The sequence below is a fragment of the Sciurus vulgaris genome (genome assembly GCF_902686455.1).
Source record: "Sciurus vulgaris genome assembly, chromosome: 15".
NCBI lineage: Eukaryota > Metazoa > Chordata > Mammalia > Rodentia > Sciuridae > Sciurus > Sciurus vulgaris.
Window position 1 is genome coordinate 11,987,406 of NC_136476.1, and position 20,363 is coordinate 12,007,768.

General features: G+C 37.4%; 1 protein-coding gene across 5 annotated transcripts in view; it reads right to left on the reverse strand.

The window, feature by feature from the left end:
- Positions 1-20,363, reverse strand: part of PCSK5 (proprotein convertase subtilisin/kexin type 5) — a 437,767-nt gene that overhangs the window by 345,850 nt on the left and 71,554 nt on the right. For all 5 annotated transcript variants that reach the window (XM_079112090.1, XM_079112091.1, XM_079112089.1 and 2 more), the window contains exon 3: positions 1,877-1,990. In XM_079112090.1, coding sequence (XP_078968216.1) covers positions 1,877-1,990 — 114 coding nt within the window. The remainder of the gene's footprint in view (positions 1-1,876; positions 1,991-20,363) is intronic.

The window sequence follows — 20,363 nt, forward strand, 5'->3', positions numbered from 1 at the left end:
AAGAAAAGGGTACTTGGGAAAAATACTAGTCATATCCCCCCACCTCCAAATTTACCTCCAAATTAGCACAAACACCCAGCATTGAAAGGGTTGTTAGGTTTTAGGGGGCTTATAAAGAAGGACAGATATGCAGATGACCTCAAGTGACTCTGATCTAGCAGAAGCAAATGAAGAACAATATTAGTATGTAGAATACAAAGTGCCAAGTGATGAATTCCAAGAACAGCAGGATTGGAGGACCCATTACCCCAGGGGAAGGGAAAATGATGACAGATGAGGATGTGGAGGGACTTTGGGGAGGAGTCAGTGTTGGGTGTGGTCTCTGAAGGGTGGGAGGATCCTGATCCAAGGAGGTGGGCAAGGGCAGGGAGAGCACCCCAGGCAGAAGGAATGGAAGGCTAGGATCCAGGAAATCATGAGGTAGGAATGGAAAATGCTAAGGATTCAGGTCCTTTCATTAGTTTAGAGACATTTTGTACAGTGAGGGATAGGGTTTATTTAAAAAAAAAAAAACAACATTGTATAGTGGAAAATATAATGTTTAGCAATACAAATTTTCAAGAAAGAGAAAAGTAAATAGTTTTTTTTTTTTTTGATAACATTTGAATCTCATGATTAAGAGTAAGTAATGGATGGGCTGGGCATGATAGTGCATGTCTATAATCCCAGTGTCTCAGGAGGCTGAGACAGGAGAATTTCAAGTTCAAGTTGAGCCTCAGGAGTTTAGTGAGATGCTGTCTCAAAATAAAAAATAAAAAGGGCTGGGGATGTAGCTCAGTGGTAAAGTACCCTGGGTTCAATTGCCAGTGATGATGATGATGATGATGATATAATATAATATAATATAATATAATATAATATAATATATTTAAACCCATTTCTCAATAATTATGAAGCTAAAAACTCTTAAGACTAGATAAGCTTATTTTCAAAGGAGGCAATGTGAAGTGAACAGATGGGATCACTCTTCTCAGCATGTTAAGCAAGTTGCCCTGAGGGAAACATCTTTTAGTTAAACCACTGAACTAGTTACAAGTCAAATGCTTTCCAAAGGTTGAATGTTTACTCTGATATGTGGATGCTAACCCTCACAATTAAGGGGGCAGAAATTTCTATTCAGTGGATTAGACAAAGGGAAATAAGGGAAAGGGAGGGGGGACAGGAATAGGAAAGACAGTGGAATGAATCTTACATAATTTCCTATATACATACATGAGGAAGCCACAATGAGTCTCATGTACCATCATGTACATTGACAAGATTGGGGTCCTAATTAGAATAAGATATAATCCATGCTTGTCTCATTATATCAAAATGAATTCTACTCTCATGTACAACTAAAGAGAACCAATAAAATTTTTAAAGACCCAACACTTTCCAACTATCTTTTTTTCAAGGTCTAGTTTTAAATACTAGTATCTGTAGGGATAGAACACACATTAGATGATATAAGTAGGGATTCTTATTAGCAGAATCATTTCAATTATTTCCAAGCACCAATAGTCATTAACCAGACTGGTTTCAAGGAGGGATAAATGTGTTAAAAAATGAACACAATTATAGATAGATCTGAGGGTGACTTGTACCTTAGTATATTTTTCTATCTGCAGGTCCAAACATAGAAACTTGCTACATTACATTCGAACACAATTTCTATGAATTGGAGCTTTCTTCCCTTTCTTCTTAGACCCAAAGGGTTAAGTTCAAACAAGATTCAGAAAACATTCTATGCCATTAACCAATTTCATATGGTGAGTCTTAAAACAGGAAAAAGTCCCTGGTCACTATCTCTTTGTTGACCCAATGCCAAGAGATTTTTCCCCATACAACACAAAACCGAATGACTCTGCCCCAGGCCAGACTTTGTAGGGCTTACCATATACCACATGCTCGGCCACTTGGGATCGTTGAAGTAAGTAGACTGGGCACGGCTGAGGTCATAGTCCCTCTTTGTTCGTTTTTTCACCACTTGTTGCTGGATCCACTCCACCTGCCAAGAAGTAGTGCATTTGGTGAGTTCAGGTAACATCGCAACAAAACAGAAGTGACAGGCTGAGGCGTTTCCTGTCTACAGTCAATGCTGACAAGGTCACAGGCTTCATCATGGCAACCAGAATCTCAGAGTCCAAGAGCTCAACGATTCCCTACAAACCCAGCCCTTATTCATTTTTAAAGAAAGCAGGCATTTTAGTCCTTTATAGCCAGATCATTTATAAATCTCAATAAGAAGCCAGACTTCTAACTTTTTCAGAAAGCATGTTACTTAAAATTTATTACAAAATGACAATGTTAACTTTTTAAAGGTATTTTTCCATTATTACTTTATATTAAGAGTTGGCAAACTTCTTGTGTGAAGTATCAAAGACTAAATATTTTAGATTTTGCAGGTCATATGGTCTCTGATGCCACTGTAGACAAGACACAAATGAATTGGTATGACTGTGTTCCAGTAAAACTTTACGGACAAAACCAGGCTGAACTTTTCCTATATAAGTATAGGTCACATGTCCCTGACCTAATTTACATCAAATTTTTAAATGTTGTTTTGTGATCATACATCAAATTTTAAAAACATCCTGTGTGGGAAAGGGCAGAAAATATGGAATGAATTTAATAAAATCACATCACCAAAGGGAATTTCACCTTTATGTATATATAAAGTGCCAATTAAAAATAAATAAATGAGTGGATCAGTAGAGTAGATGAAGGAGAATATGGGGAGAAAGGAGAACAGGCAAAGAGGGGAGGATGGGGATTAGAAACAAATTCCATGCATGTATGCTTTTGTCAAAATGAACCCAACTACTATGTATAATGTACTATGTATAACCACTGTACTCTAACTTAAAAAAAAAAAAAAAAGTCCTGGAACTAAATGCCCCAGGATGACACTTTTTAAAAAACAGCCTTCTATAACACAGTATGGTGGAAAAGCACTATTTGGGGATTCAGAAAATCAAACCCTAGTCTTAAGTCTAGCACAGAATTAGAAAAGTAATGCAATTTCCTGAACGACAAGCTCCCTGCCAATTCTAAAAATTAACCTGCTACATTTGAGAAAATTTAGCCATAACATTTGTTTAAATAAATTAATTGGGAAATGTATTTAATATTTAATAAAATGCAATCTAATTGTAGGAGTATTTATTTGGGGGTGTATTTAAAAACAGGTCTTCATTACAACAACACAAAAATAAGCACTGTGTAGTTTCAAAGGAGCACCTCATGGGCAGTGTAAGCCCTGGTTAAATTCCTCAATTTGTTCTTAAATGTTACTTTGCTTTATCTTTCCTGCTGATAGCTGACTTAGTTACAATGCCCTGAAATATTCTATTCAACCATTTCTCCCTAATCTCCACAAAGGAATTCAAAATTGAGGTGGAAGGGGTTTTGTAGTCAACAGCTGTAATTCTGCATTTACTCATCCAGTAAAGATTTCAAAACATCTCTTGATTGAAGAATTGCTCAATGTTATGGTTTCAATATAAGGTATCCCCCAAAAGCTCATGTGTGAAACAACGCAAGAATGTGCAGAGATGAAAAGATTAGATTATGAGTGGATTAATCCATTTGATGGAGTCATCATTTGAAAGGATTACTGTATAGGGTGGTAACTCTAGGTAGGTAGGGTGTGGCTGGAGGAAGTAGATCACGAGGGGCATGCCTTTGGTTTGGGGTTTACACTTCGTCCCTGGCACCTCTCCGCTTCTCTCTCTTCCATTCTGTCTCTGTCCTTCCCCACTGGCATGAGCTGAGCAGCTTTCCTCTGCAGTTCCCTTCTACCATAATGTTTCTCCCTTGGAGTCAGCTGCCTAGGGACTGAATTCTCTGAAACTGGGATCAAAGATAAATCCTTCCTGCTTTCAGTTGTTTTTGTTAGGTGTTTTGGTCACAGCAACACAAAGCTCACTAACATGCTAGAGAAGAAGGGTCACTAAGGTATCCTTCATATTTTTTATATTTTTATATTTTATTCATTATTTTAGTTAAGAACATGTCCAGAAGTCCTTTTAATTGGGAGGGAGGGGTAGTTGTTAGTCTTTGGGTAAAAATAAGAGAAACCACAAGAAGACAAAACTAGATTAATAAATTGGAAGATTTCACTGTGTAAGAGTTAAAAACATGTCTGTGAAAGAACCACCCTGTGGAAAAGTCAAGAAAGTGAAGAAAATATTTGTACCATAAAAAAGGAGTATGTCCTTAGTATATAAAAATTATTCATAAATAAGAGAAAGCAGCTTACTTCTAAAGTATTACCTGATTTCTTGGGACATTTTTTTTTTTTCTCTGTTTCATGAACAATTTAAAAACTTTTTTATTTTTTATTTTTATTTTTTTTAAGGTGCTGGTGGTGCGGGCAGTTAAACCCAGGGCCTTGTACATGTTGGGCAAGCACTCTACTACTGAGCTACATCCCCACCCCTCTTGAATGGTTTTGATCTTTAGAATTTCTCTGTAAAAGATTCGCTTATAATTCATTGACTGTCAACATTGACACCTGGAGAGTTTTAAAGAAACACTGATGCACCAGGGGCAGTGGTGCATGCCTTCAATCCTAGCGGCTCAGGAGGCTGAGGCAGAAGGATTCCAAGTTCAAAGCCAGAATCAGCAAGTAAGGCCCTAAACAACTTAGCAAGACCCTGTCTTAAAACAAAATATAAAAAGGACTTTGGGGATGTAATTCCAATAGCTCAGGAGGCTGAGGCAGGAGGATTACAAGTTCAAAGCCAACCTCAGCAAAAGCAAGGTGCTAAGCAACTCAGTGAGACTCTGTCTCGAAATAAAATACGAAATAGGACTGGGGATGTGGCTCAGTGGTTAACTGCCCCTGATTCAATCCCTGGCAGCACCCCCCCACCTCACCCCACCCCAAAGAAAAAGGCTGGGGATGTGGCTCAGTGGTTAAGTGCCGCAGGATTCCATCCTCAGTTAAGGTATTCTTCTTAAGGTAGAGCAGCAAGTAGGGGCATTCATGGACATAATCTATTTCCAGGAAACATTTTAATCTCTTTGTTTCAAACAATCTTTCTATAGAATGAGTATTATTCATTGGTTTCATAAGCATTACTTGCCAGGCACGGTACTGGAAATATATAAATGAGTTAAGAATTGCCTTTTTCTTCGAAGGACTTATATTTGACCAGGCAAATTTAGCAAGTATTTCACCTTTTTCCATTTTGTAAAAACATAATTATTTCCATAAATGACATCTGACACAGACCCTATCACTGGATTACTTATACCATTTATGACAAATTCAACTGTGCAATTTATATTCACAACCCTTATATTATGGTCTGTAGGTCTCCTCCTGGCAAGATTGAACCAATTCATACTTGCATTTGAGTAAAAGATGTCTGCAGATCTGTCTAGATATAACTATTTTCAAAACTAATGTGATATTAGCACTGACCTTTACCAATGGAGCCTTCATAAATTTCACACTGTCAACCTATATGGATCCACAAACCAAAAACTATCAAACCTCCCCTAGTGTGGACTCAATAAAGAAATGCCTAGAAATCAGGACAGTGTATACTGGGATGGGAGTGGATAATTGTTTCTAGACTGACACTGTAAGTATGCACTTCTCCCCAGGCACATACACAAATAGACAAATGGGATAAGTATGAGAAAACCCAGTGACAGCCATTTTCCTAGACAAACTATAGCTACTAAAATAGAACAAAATATCTTACCAAACAGCATCTCTTCTGTAATTTTACCAAACAAAAATGCTTAGTTACAGGGTTTAGTGGCTAGAAGGTGACACAGCAACTTGGCATCTGGATTTGACTGCAAGTCACTCTGTCTGATCACAGGGCAGTAGTACTCCAAAAAAAGAAAAAAAAGGCCAGTGGCTTTTTTTCTTTCTTTCTTTCTTTCTTTTTTTTTTTGTTTTTTAGGAGTCAAATACCATGTATTTTTGTCTTGGTGCTTTATGGGTATGTCTACAGCTGTATATTTTTTGGAGAACAGGAAAAGTAGTTCTTGGATCAGAAGGTTTCTACAACTGGAAAGACCATATTTATATTTTAAGCTATTATCCATATGCCTATTCTTGAGCTCTTTAAGCAAAACTCAGAGGTAATGTATTATACAGATTTTATTTCTTGCCAAGAAGTTTGTTGCACAGAAAAAAAAAACATGTAAAACTCATTTCCATACAACTACGGTCAGTCCTGGAGAAGAGAACAATGGTGCACTTTCCTTCACTGATTTAACTTCTAGAAATTCCATTTCTCACACATTAAGGAACTACAGTCAACCCAAACTGAAAATACAGTACTTCTGAAATCACGTCTATCCTCCATTAATTTCAACATGCACGTGCTACAAGGTTTTAGGGAAACTTGTGCTCTGCTCCCTGCACTCGCCTCCCTTCTTGGCCCAAGTGAACACTGTGGATATACTGCTCAGGACCCTTTGCCTAAGGATGACCTTTCTATCAGATTTCACTTGCCAAGCAAAACACATTGATTTATAATTGTGGGAAGACTGCCCACCTCAATCTCAGATGAACTTGTGCCTCATTATTTTAGAATTTACCAACTTGGTGGTATTATACCTGAGGCAGGCAATCTATGAGCAACAGAAGAAAAACAAGATGTTATCATATGAATACATAAGTTTTCCCAATACAAATGGGAAACAAATTCTGGCATCACCATAAAAATATATCCAGGAGTGAGGTGGAGGAGGAAATCAGTTCTTTAAATATTAAGATATATTGAAGTTAATGATTAAAACTTACCGACAGCAAATGTCTATATATATCACAATGGAATAAAATGGACCCAAAACATATAAAAAGATAGTATATAATAATGGTGCTAACCTAAATTAGTGAGGAAAAACAACTCACTAAATAAAGCATGGTGGTAGAAAAACCAGTGGGGAAAAATAAATAAATTTGAAGCATTTCTCACATCTCAGTCAGAACCCATTATATAGGGATCAAAGATTTAAATATAAAAAGTTAACAAATAAAACCATAAAAATAGCATAAAAAACAGGGGAGGTTTTCAAAAATAATGTTAAGACTGGAAAAGGTTTTTTTCTGTTTTTATTTAAGCATAATATAAATTTAAAAGGTCTTTTAGAAAAATTGATAAATTTAATCACACAAAAAATAATGTAGAGTTGGAGTTGTGGCTCAGTGGTAGAGCCTAGCATGTGTGAGGCACTGGGTTTGATTCTCAGCACCACATATAAATAAATGAATAAAAAATAAAGGTCTATCAAAATCTGGAAATCTATATACTTTAAAAAACAATGTATTTGGCATGGCAAAAACTCAAAAGTAAGGTGAAAGACATACAGAAAAGTTTATAGCTCCTACAATGGACAAAAGTTCATCCCCCTAATATATTTTTTTTTAAAAAATCTATAATCAATAAGGAAACAAATAACCAGGAAAATGGAAAAAGATTAGAAGTACAAAAATTTCATGAATGATAAATCATGTTAAAAATGTGTCTAATACCTTACATGTCTCTATGGTCTAAATACTGTCTATGTCCCCCCTAAAGGTGATGGTTTTGGGAGGTAGTAGGACTTTTAAGAGGTGGGCCTAGTGAGAGGTCCTTGGGCAAATTGAGGGTATTACCTGGAAACAGACCATGGAACCCTATTCTTTATGTCTTCCATTTGAGATGTGACCACTTACTCCTACATGTGATCCTGCCCTCAAATGCCACCATTGGCCACCCTCTCAGAGGGCAAACCAATAAGGTCAAAAGATCTTGGACTTGGAACTTCCAAAACTGTGTGCTAAATGAACCTCTTTTCCTTTGTAAATAGTCTGTATCAGATATTCTGTTATAGTGACATTTATAGTGATATAAGGCTGACTAATATATATTAAAACAAAAGCAAACCACTAAACTGAGATGCCATTTTCACCTTTCAGATGGAAATAATCTAAATGTTGATAACATACTACTAGTGATGGCACTGGAAAATAGTCATGCTCACATAATGGTAAGGGGAATATAAATCCGTACAAGTCTGTGGAGAATAAATGGATAATACCTTCAAAAACAACAAAAGAGGTAATTTCAACATTTAGGAGTTTATCCTACATATTTATTTGCACATGTGAATATACAAAGTTATGTACTGAAGCATTGCTAGCTGGAATTAAAACTTGTAAATAACCTGAATTTTATACAGACAGGGATTAATTAAATAAACAATGACATATACAATATGTCATTATGTATTAATAATGGAGTTGGAATTTGGGGGATTCTGTTATCTTAGATTTTACATCCTATGTGATTCTATGTGATCTCTGTGAGCTTCTTTTTTTTTTTTTTTTTCTGTAAAACAAGAGGAGATAAACTAAATATGTCCTCTAGTTTCCTTTTCCTTGCTTTGAAATTTTGCCTACATAGTCCCATTCTCTGGTTTGATTGGGAATGAAAAGTTTATTCAAAGCAATAGAGAGGTGAGGTTAATGCTCCAGCTGATACACCACCTGAAATCATTCTATGAAGATGCAAGATTAGTATTTAGAAAGGAGACAAGTGAATTATATTACCATTTAGTAATCTGAATGAAACAGTTGCCAGAAAACAAAAGTTTTTGCATTTTCTATCTTTTTTATTATCTTTGACAACATTAAGAAAATGAACATGAAAATATTTCTTCTCTGACTGAAAACAAAATAGAGTTACCTTGACTAAAAGTAAAAAATGTATGAGTTCAGTGCACAATTAGAAATGTTTGCCATGGAAAAGGATTGATGAAGACATTTATTACTAACATGCAGCTCCTAAGCCCCCAAATCAGAAGGCAACATATCCCAGAAATTTTCTAAAACTCTGGTAAACAGTCAGAATTAACCAGTGAAAAAAAATTTTAAATCTAGCAAAAGTATGTGTTTAAACATTAAATTTTGCTCCATCTAGTAACTTATGAGTTACTAAATATTGACATTATGTTGTCAGTCTTTTTAAGAAAAAACATAATTGTTTGAATTCCACTTAGATACCTACTTATGAACAAAATAAAGCATTATGTTTTATTTGCTAGGAGACTTTTACTTGATTTGCTTGGAACAGGCATTTTGAACCTATTTAATAACTGCAAACATCAAGGGTTGATATTAAAGAACACATCTGGTAAGGAATACAGGGAATCATAATTTTTGAAAGGTCATTTAGAAGGAAGTTGTAAAATAAATACTGCATGTACATTTGGAACATTGTTATGGGAGTCAATATAGGCCAAACCGAAAAATTGAACTCTACCATAAAGTTTTATATTTAGTAGGCCTTCTCTGAGAGCTAAAGTTTCAAACTGTGTGTCATCAATTTAGTCTTGCTATATGTTAATGGAAAAACTCACAGCATTATTGTTATTACATTAGTCAATTTCAGAGAATTAAGGTCATATTCTCCCCTTACACAATTTATTATTTATATACTACTGAATATTTACATTTTTCATTGGTTGCCTTGTTGGGTTTTTTTGTTTTGTTTTGTTTTGTTGTGTTTTTCTACTTCTAAGATGATGTGTGAAAGGGAAAAACAGTTACATACAATGAATGCAGGAAACTGTATTCCCTATCAGTTTTGTTTTAAAAATATCAGCTGGCTACTATGTGGTAGGTATTATTCAGGATGCTAAAGAATGGCAATGAAACAATAATCAATTTTCTGCCCTAACTAACACAGTTTCCATTCTAGTGGAAATCAGAGCATAAACATGTAAATAAATAGAAGATTATATAATAGGCTTTTATACTGTTAAACAATACAAAAAAGTAAGTAACATGAGTAGATAGAGCGTGATTATGGAGAAGGGAAAGCTTAGGTAAAGTGGTCAAAATCTTTAACAATAAGGAAATTGTTGAATAAAGATCCCAAAGAAAATGCCATAAGCAACTTGATAGCTAATGCAAAAGATCTAAAATGATTGTGGATTTGTGTATTTTTGTCTGTAGCTGATCTGTGGGCCACAGACCCCTACAGCAATCCCTCAGGTGTACTGACATTGCATTCCGCCCTCTAGTGGATAAAGAGGGAGGTCCACACAGATGTCCTGGAAGCCCACTCCTAGCCACCTCGTCAACAAATTCTGGACTCCAGAGTACCTGGAATATAATTTAGAAGGGGCCAAAAATTCAGAATGAATATGTCCCCACAATTGCACCAATTCTTCAAATGACAGAGACAAACTCAGCTGAAAGAGGAATGAAGCAGGGCCTTTTAAAACATGAGGCCCAAGGGACTCCCTTGTCCAGTGGTGCTGGCCTTGTGATGTGAGCCATAGTAAGTGGGTTTAGTGGGCATTTGGTACACATTCCATCCTTTCAATTATGCAGTAAAAATCATAGGTGCAATGTCATGTAAATAACAGAGAAATAAAAAGGGAAGGGCAGAGAGGGTCCCAAGCATTAAACATTGCAACATAAGGCATAAAATACAATTTAGTGTATCAGCAGGTGTAGAACACTGTACTAAAAATCAGAAGACATAGATCCTGAATCCTTTGATCTTGGACCTTAGCACCTCTGAAACTCTATGAAAAAGGGAAATAATACCGTCATTGGACTAATCTTACAAAACCGTAAACATTAAATTAGGTCTCGCACCTATTGTTTGATGAATCTTACAAAACAGTGAACATTATCAGGCTTTTAAAAGCAAAGTCATCATTTCTAGCACTATATCTAAAATATCCAGTGTGTGTTCTTTACATATGCCAAAGCAGCATGATGCTCTCTATATCCAGAGGGGTCCAGCCAGGCTAGTCTATACCATGGATGGGCAGTGCACAGCCCAAAGTCTTGGGAGAGCACCCCAACAACTAGCTAGCTTGGCCACTTTCAGAAAATCACATAAAAAATCTTGGTATTCTATATCTACATTTGTAAAATGGCATTATTGATAAGGGGGGTCAAATGTGCTGTACAAATGCAGGCTCTTATGGTATTTAGTACTCCATATTTTAATTGATTGCCTCTCCACTGCCTTGATGGGAAAGAAACCAGAATTTAGTACCCACAGTACCAAAAGCAATGGTCGGCAATAGGCCCTCAATAAGAAGGTATAGATGAATGGCTTGTTTTACACTGTATTAATTCAGTTGCTTAGTAGCCATGTCTAAGAGTTTAGTTTCTAAAAGAAACATAGCAGGACATTTTAATTAGTAAGGGGTATATAAATATAGTCCCAGAAGTCTAGAATTAAAGCTATAAAAATTATAATAGGATATTTTGTATTTCCATAACAGAGTGCAATTTTGATTGTACAAGAATAATTATATTACTAGCAATGAACAGCATGTAAAATTATTAATGAAAGATATGTTCTTTCCACATATGATTCCATGTTTTTAATATATTATTGACCCAATAATTTGTTTGACCCCTGCTTGAAACCCATTCCAGGGCAGATTTTTGTTGTTTAAGATAGAGTCATTTCCTCAACCTTACAAGCCTAAATTTCAGAAGCAATGAGAAACAGTGTTTACAACTAAAATGAATAAAAATAGGAAAGTAAAGTGGGTATTGACATGAGCCAAGAACGAGGGATATGACTGGAAGTCATGTCATGAAGTGAAGGAGCACAGGCCTGAATAAAGTCAATCTCATGATGCTGAGTGATGCTTCCTCACAAACTAATGAAAGACATTGCCAGCACTGGAGTGGTCAATGGCTGTCCACAATCAAAGCACAAAATAGAAGAAATATAAATTTATCAATTACAAAAGAGCAAGGAAATGATTGGAAACCAACTCTTAAAGCTAAACCGAAAGAAGTGTCAGACTGAGAAGAAAAAATTAGGGCATATTTCATTAACATTTGAATATTAAATATTTTAAGCCTTTAATTTTAATATTTTAATATTAAATATTAATATTTAATAAAACATATTAATATTATAATATAACAATATAAATATTTAATAAAATGTTAAATATTTTAAAACACTTAAGACTGTCTATGCTGGCCACTAGTAACAATACCCATAAGCAGTAGTTTTCTCTCAATTTGCAAGGAAGATTTTTTATTTTAAATCTTTCTAGGAAAGATAATTTCAAAAGAATTCCAGTTAATTTTTTTTATTAATCTTGTCACTCAACTTCCTTAAAATCTACTGAAGATGGGTCACTTATTTTTTGTTTGTCTCAAATACATTTGTCTTTTGGAACAGTTTAATTTGTCCTTTGAGGAGAAAATACCTCCTTTATTCCTACTCATGCCAAGATGCTTTCCAGAGGGTTAAAAAAGAGAGAAAGTAAGAAAGGAGAATAAGGTAGGGAGAGAAGGAGGAGGAAGAGAAAAAGGAGGGGGGAGAGGAGGAGAAGGGAGGAGAGGAAGGGACGTGAGAGCATGCCAGAACGTGAAGCAGGTCTGGGGTATTAACAGTAAAAGCTAGTGATGTAAATTTATCAAATACTTGTGGAATGGCAGGATTATATCCAAAGATTCTTCCATTTTCTAACTTGCATTTCAGGTTTTTAAATTTTAAACTTCAGGACAATTAATTTAAGAAATGAGAGCAAATTTGAAAACAATTTCGATTGTACAAGTGTTTAAAGGAAATGGAATTCTAAAGTACCTAAAACTAATTCTACTGTCTGAGTGCCACCTGGGGTTAAGTTCACAGGTTTGATTAAATGCAATCTCTTAATGCAGAGACTGAATTGAGACAGCATGCAACTCCTCCAGCTTCACTCTGGGATGAAGATTACTACTGCATTAGAAACAGTGGCATGACTTCATTCTAAATGTATTTATGTATTTTAGATAATCATCCTGTAAGCAATTTGAAATGTAAGGCAAAGTGATTAATAAAATCCATTCAACACCTGAAGTAACTATATGTTACATCTCACTCTGCCCTTAGCATTGTAGAAGTTGTAGAAAACTGCAAGACCAACAATTTTACCTTAAAACAAAGCTTTGGTTTTTGGTTCTTTTTGACTAATCCTGCAACTCTGTGCGTAAATCATTCGAGATATTCCCAGATCTGTGTTTGTAAAAATTGGATGTCCTCAAGTTGTGTATCAAGAGAATACAAAGAAGAGCATTATTTGGTGCAGAGTGGAGGAATTGTTCCATTCAGCTGAGATTAATATAAAAAGAGGCAAATGCTGGCAAAGGAAAGTGCAGTTATTCTCTATTTCTCCAAGCAGAGAACAGAGTGATCTGTTAAATATCAAAAAAGTATGTCAGGGGCTGGGGTTGTAGTTCAGTGGTAGAGCACTTGCCTAGTACGTGTGAGGCACTGGGTTCGATCCTCAGCACCACACAAAAATAAATAAAGATAAAGGTATTGCATTCATCTACAACTAAAAATTTTTTTTAAAAAAGTGTGTCTCAGCATCTTGTAACAAAATATCTCTTAATTCTATAGACACAAACGATGCTCATGAGAGTTACATTCATATGAGAGAAAAACCTGTGAATAGTTCGGCTCCACTGTACATACTGTCTCATTTTCCTAGCTATTTAAACATAACTGGCAATAGTTTTTGTTTCTAAATTCTATGGACCCTACTGCTATGATTTTAATCACAGTAGGAAAGCTGAGGAGGGATGGTTTGAGCACGTCCATTCAGAACTGGGTAACTTCACTTTTTAATTTTGTTCACTTAGTTCTATCCCTTTTCATGAGAGGCATTCTAAATATGCTTGGCAGCTTCAGTTTTTAAATTTTTCTAGTCTTTAAATCTTGTCATTGTCAGGATTGAAAATCTTGGAAATCAAGAAACTACCCATAGTTATGTTGGCAAGCTCTCCCTCAATGAATCAAGTGAGACTGCGTAAAAGTCAATGTCTTTTTTTTTTTTTTTTTTTTCCTGCTGCAATAAGATAAATATGTAACTTTTAGGGGGATGTATAAAACCAGCACAAGTGCTCCATGTTCTCTTGAAGTTAACCCTCATTTTTAAACCTTAAAACGTGCTCAAAATCCATAAATAAACAAGTAGTCCTAAGTCACTGAAAAGGAGCAGACTGGATGGAGAATGGATGCGGCCCCAATTAGCAGAGAAAAAAGAGGCAGGCCAGCTTTGGGGAAGGTGTCTGATGCCGGTCTCCACTATATGTCTCTTCTTTCTGAACTCTAACCTTCTATTGGCAGGGATAGCAGGGCAGTTTTGTAACCAAAAATACTGGGATTGTGGCAGCTCTTAAACACTATCATCACTCTCTGAAATATTTAGCAAACAGCTACTTTGGTCAAGGGTGGGGGAGAAGCATGCCTTTCAGTCTCAGGGAAAAATGCCATCCAAAATCCCTGGGCAAACGGGAAAAGGGTTGGCATTTTTTTCCCCTAAATCCAGTTGCCTGAGGCAAACCAAATGTTTTCTCAATTTGAGTGCTACTCCTTCACCTCAGAAACCACGGTCGAGGTGGTGCTTGACAAAACTTGCAGGGCAGAGCACATGAAACTCTGCACGTGGGCCTGATGAATGAGTGCGCCGGCTCCAGCTCCAGCCAGCCCCACGGGAGGGCAAGCTGTGCCCCAGCTCCCAGCTTCCCGGAGGTCTCCGTGTGTGTCGCAGAGATGAGTGCCAAGTCACTTCACTGGGCCTGCCGCTCCCTGAATGTGTAATCTACACCCAGCACAGTCAATTATGGGAGCCCCAGGGCTGCTTCGGCTCCAGGAGGGAGAGAGAAAACACATTTTCATCACTGTCATCGAACCTGACACTTTCTCAGTCTAAGGACCCAGAAGCGGCACATTTCTAACCACGGAGCCTCCTTCCTTCGTACTGAGGGTTTTGGATGGCTTACCCTGGAGTCTGATGTGTCCATGTTCATGAAAATGTGATTTGCTTACTACACCCCTGGGGAAGGGGTGTGTCACCAATTCTCTCCATCCCCACCCCACCCCCAAAGAGTTCCACCCTGGCACATTGGGAACCTCAGCACTGGACTGAGAGCTGGCCTTGACCACAGTTCCCAGCAACCCTACCAAGCTTTGGCGACCGGAGAAAGGGTCATCGAAATTCTAGCAACTGCTGGGCACACTGCTTAGACACTTTCTTTCATTATTATATTTAGCAGCTCAGAATGAGACTGAAAGAATCAAAGAATGAAAACTGAGACTACAGGCTAGAGGGCATTTGAGGATTATGCCTAGATCTCATGGCCATCCAGGAAGCCAGAGTCCCATTCTTTGAGTTTCACCAGCACCTCCACAGCAGCCATGCCATGCCTTGCCCAGAGCAGGCAACCCATAAAGATTTTGAGAGTTAGTGATGTCACTACCTACTCTTTCAGTAAAAGAACAATTGGTAGTCCAGTTGTTTTTCAGCCACTAAACATGTAAGGGAAATGGGAAAAACAAACAAACAAAAAACAAGTACAAGAGAGAAGAATGGAGGAACTTTACATAGAGGAAAATGAGAGGGAAGGGGGTATGAAAGATGGTGGAATGAGAGACATCATTACCCTATGTACATGTCTGATTGCATGAATGGTATGAATCTACATCATGTACAACCACAGAAACGAAATAATGTACCCCATTTTTATACAATGAATCAAAATGCAGTCTGTAAAAATAAAAAATAAAACTTGAAAAGATTTCCCAGACTCTGGAAAAGGGAGAAAATTAAAATACTTCTACCTACTGCTTTCTTTATATCACCAAACTTTCGGACAAAAGAATCATCCTGTTACCAGTGGGGAGAATGAGCCACAGTGGAATTAAGGGACTTGATCAAATGGTTCAAGAGAAGAAATCTGAAACAAGAAGCCTGATAAAGTTAATCCATGCCCAGGTTATTTTCCACAGCCCAAACTGATACCTTTCTGAAATATCTCCCTGCTGATACTGGGTGAGGGGAACATCTTCTTTCTCTCCCGTTAGTCACTATAATATTTCTGTGCCTAGAGATTAGTTAAAGCTGATCTAATGCTTACAATTTGGAGAGATACTCAGTTACTCAACTGGAAGCATTTTTAAATGGCTTAAAAGACTCATTTAGTCTGCAAATGACAAAAGAGTTGTCTGATGAATAAAAAATAAAAAACTTGAAACAGGCAAAAGAATTGTTAGGCACAGCCTGGGCAGTGATGACAGAAATACTTCTTCCCTCAAGGGCACCTTCTGAGTTGTAATTTAAGAGCACATAAAGTTCAAGACCTGAAAATTTTCCTAATTAAAAAACAAAAAACAAACTAGTAACTAAAATCCTTGGTTACCCAGCTGCTCTGAACTAGACTGAACTGACAAGATGAGTCAAAGATAGTTTTGATGGTTGCTGATAAAGGGTTGGGTTCTAGAGTCCAAGGAACCTGTTGTTGAGAATACTTGTTTATCCACAGCAGGGTAACCTCATGCACACTGTTTAACCTCTGTTTGTAAAATGGGCAAGATCACAGAATCTGAAGACTAAGTGAGCTGATTCACATCAATATCCACTCTGCCACCATGGTGATGTGTTGGGTGCCAACATATGCCAACCAAGAAATTTACTTCTTTTACTAGCCCAAGAGCTGCAGGTCTGAATTCAGACTCAATTGACCAGAGTGTGACAATGAAGGCCAAAGTTTTATAAAGGAACTAGAAATCAGGAGGTTTATGCTATCCAGCCTGTTCCTTCTTTGCTTTCAATTTTCATAGGTGGGAGCTTAGCAGTGAAAGTGGGTTCGTGATTTGACCCCCAGAAAGATACCTCTAAGGCTGAGGAGTGGGGTCAAGCAGCAAGACTGTTCTGGACCACCTTCTTTCCATCCTCCTAAGTAGACCATCTCTTGAGAGAAATGTCCTGCTTCAAACAAGAGAAAACAACCTCGAAGCTTCTGAGTTGTATTAACCTCTAAGAATGGGCATCCAGATCACAAAACACAAAAATTATAGCTATGGTTAGGTTTTTTTTTTTTTTTTTTCATTTATTTATGTAGCAGGGATTGAACCCAGGGGCATTGAATCACTGAGCCACACCCCCAGCCCTTTTTAATATTTTATTTAGAATCAGGGTCTCACTGTGTTGCTTATGGCCTCACTAAGCTGCTGAGGCTGGCTTCGAACTCCCAATCCTCCTGCCTCAGCCTTCTGAGCCACTGAGATTACAGGCATGTGCCACCGTACCTGGCTCATTGTTTGTTTTTGGAAAACAAGTTTTCCAGCTAGTTTTTCTTATGGAGTAACTAGTAGTGGCCCTAAGATGAAGACTAGAACCAAGGAAAGTTGTGCTAATGCAGAACTCCTGAGGGCAGGCCATGATGCTCCTCTGTTGGATTGGATTTCTAGGCTTTCTGCGGAGCGATTCCAGTGAACACTGGAGTTTACCCCAGTTATGATTATGAAAACAAGTAGGCTATATACATAATGATGTCTACAATAAAGTAAATGAGTAATAAGATTGCAAAAAAGATGTCAAAAACCTTTTCAATTGACCCTTACCAATGACTATGGAGAACTGGTAGTCTGTGAGATGGATCAGATCTGATCCTTTGTAACATTTCCTAGCCATCACCCTAACTTAGACCCTCATTTTTTTTTCGTATCTTGACAAATGAAACCCCTTATTAGGGGTTATCCCTTGACTGACTTCTGTAAGGTCTGACCCTCATTTATTATATCTCCAAGCTTTTGTCAGAGGGCCCCCATATGTAAATTCTTTGATCCTAGCACATGCCTGGTGACAGAGCCTTTCCTTGTAAGGTACTTCCAGACCACCCTAGGCTTATCTCTACTATAACCATCATTAAAGGCATTTTAACTATTGACTTATCAGGATTTTTCGTGAAGCATACAGCCCTAGAAGGAAGAGATGTCTGTGTCCCTGGCATTTGGTAAATTGCCTGGCTGATAACAGATGTGCAATAGGTATTTGCTGAACTAATTAATTTATCTGTTAATACATGAAGAGTAGAACAGGTCTCTATGAAATCTAAGACTGGCATTCAAAGCCTTGCATCAGCTGGCCTAACTCCTAGGACTGGTCTTTCACAACACTTTTTTGATATAATTGTTCCTTACTAAGCTTATGAATCAATTTGATTCAATACACATTTATTTAGCACATTTTAGGTGCCAGACACTGCTAGGCACTGGTGTTGTATCAGTGAATCTATCAACACGCCTCTGACTTCTTGGGTCAAGAAAGACAATTTAGTTAATTGTTGGTATTAACTAAAAGGCTGGTCCCTCCCTGGAGGTGCTAACAGCCCAATAAAGGAGTTATGATAACATATTAAAGGGCATATCCTAGCAGCAGATGACCGCCCTTCATCTCTTCTTGCTCGACAATGTTTTATGAGGCAACCTTTTGAAAGTTTCAGCATGCTTTTACCACTACATTGTATTGTCCAAAGTTGGTTAACAATACAGAAAATGAGAACCCAATTCTAAGCTAAAGAACTGTTCATTACTCTATGTACATGCATGGTTTCACAAATGGTATGAACCTACATTGTGTACAACCATAGAAACGAAATGATGTACCCCATTTGTGTACAATGAATCAAAATGCAGTCTGTAAAAAATTAAAAACTAAATTAAAAAAAAAAAAAAAAGAACTGTTCGGGAAAGCTGTACATCCAAAGTGCATCAACAGCTGTTTCTAGCCTCGGGGGGGGGGGGGGCGTGGAAAGGTCACCCTATATTTACAGTAAGACTCAGAAGAAAATGGATTAGCTCTTTACCCTTGGAGACTCTATTTACTAAGACTACATGCGACCCAGACTGAAAGGATCAAAAGCCATGCAGAAGCAGAACTAATGTTCCTTTGTGTTGAAGACTTAACCTGCAGTGATGAATGGTTTTCATAATACATGTTGTGGTAGTTGCACAAAACTAGATGGTTTTGTGGGTTGCACAAAACTAGATGGTTCTAGATTTAATTCTAGGAAGCAACACATGCTATGTGACCCTGCCCAAGTGACTGAACTTACCTGATTATTTGTTTTCTTATTTCATTGTGAACAAAAGTGCAAGGCACATAATAGGTGTTTGGTAGAAAATAGCTCTTTTCCAATATCACCACCATTCTTGCCACAAAATTGTCACATATGGATGCTCCTTGATTTACAATGGGATTACATCCCAATAAACCTATCATAAATTGAAAATATCATAAAAGGAAATGCATTTAATATGCACTGTCTGCTGAAGATGCTGGCTTAACAACACAGTATGGGGTATCAGTTGCTTCCCCTGGTGATTGTGCAGGTGACAGAAAGTTGTGGCTCACTGCTGCCCAGCTCTGAGAAAGAGCAATACTACATATTGCTAGATCAGGAAGAGATCAAAATTCAAAACAGAAATATGGTTTCTACTGAACATGTATCACTTTTGCACCACTGTAAATTAAATATATATGGAACCACTGTAAGTCAGGGACCACTACTATGTTTATTGACAGGGCAAGGGACACACTTGGAGTTTAAAAAAAGGGTGAGTTCACCTGCAATTAATTAAATTTAATGAAATCTGTAAAACCACTAGAAGTATGTTTGCCTCTATAGCAAGAAGAGAGATTTTTCAAGAGCACATTCCCATGAGGTTGGAATGGTGAGTTGATCTCTCCTAGGCAATGTATCCAATAAATAACCTATTTGTAAGTAGGTCTTTAAAAATCATTATTGAGGGGACACATTGTAGGTGACAACAATGAAGTCATTTTTCACTTCTGAGCTACTGCACACTCTTCAGAATACCATTGATTTGTGAGAGTTTTTGTCTCCCAGTCAGCACTGTAAGAAATCTGTTAGGCTTTTTGGCCAGTTTCCACCAATAAAAAATCTATGATGATTGCCTTTTGGAAGGACTTCTGGAGAGACAGCTCCTTTCTCTGACACACCTACAGGGAGATACAAGGATTAAGACCAAGAGAAGCCAACACAGCAGCACAGGGTAAACACCCTGATGGCAGGATCCTTAATTCTCTACACATCTTAAAACATTTTTCCTCTGTCTCTTCCACCTGTCTCTAATGTTCCCTCAATAACCCACATGATGGAGTCTGCTTCTGGATCCCAAACCATATAACTAGTGACTTGTGGTGCCCAGGTGGAATAGTTTTGGGATATCATTCTTCCCAAGCATGTTCTCCCCTCCCCTTCTCTCTCTCTCTCTCTCTCTCTCTCTCTCTCTCTCTCTCTCTCTCTCTCTCTCTCTCTCTCTCTCTCTCTCATTTGTTCTTTTTAGATATACATGAAAAGAACAGTGCATTTTGACATATTATACATGCAATGAGTATAACTTATTCTATTTAGGTCCCTTTCTTGTGGTTGTACATGATGTGGGGCTTCACTGGTGGCTACACAGTGTCCAGATTAAACATGACCTCTGAGTTAAACTGTGAGGGTGTTTCTGGATTGAGATCAGCATGCAAACCCATGGACTCGGGAGACAGGATTTTCCTTTTCAATGTGCGTTGGCACC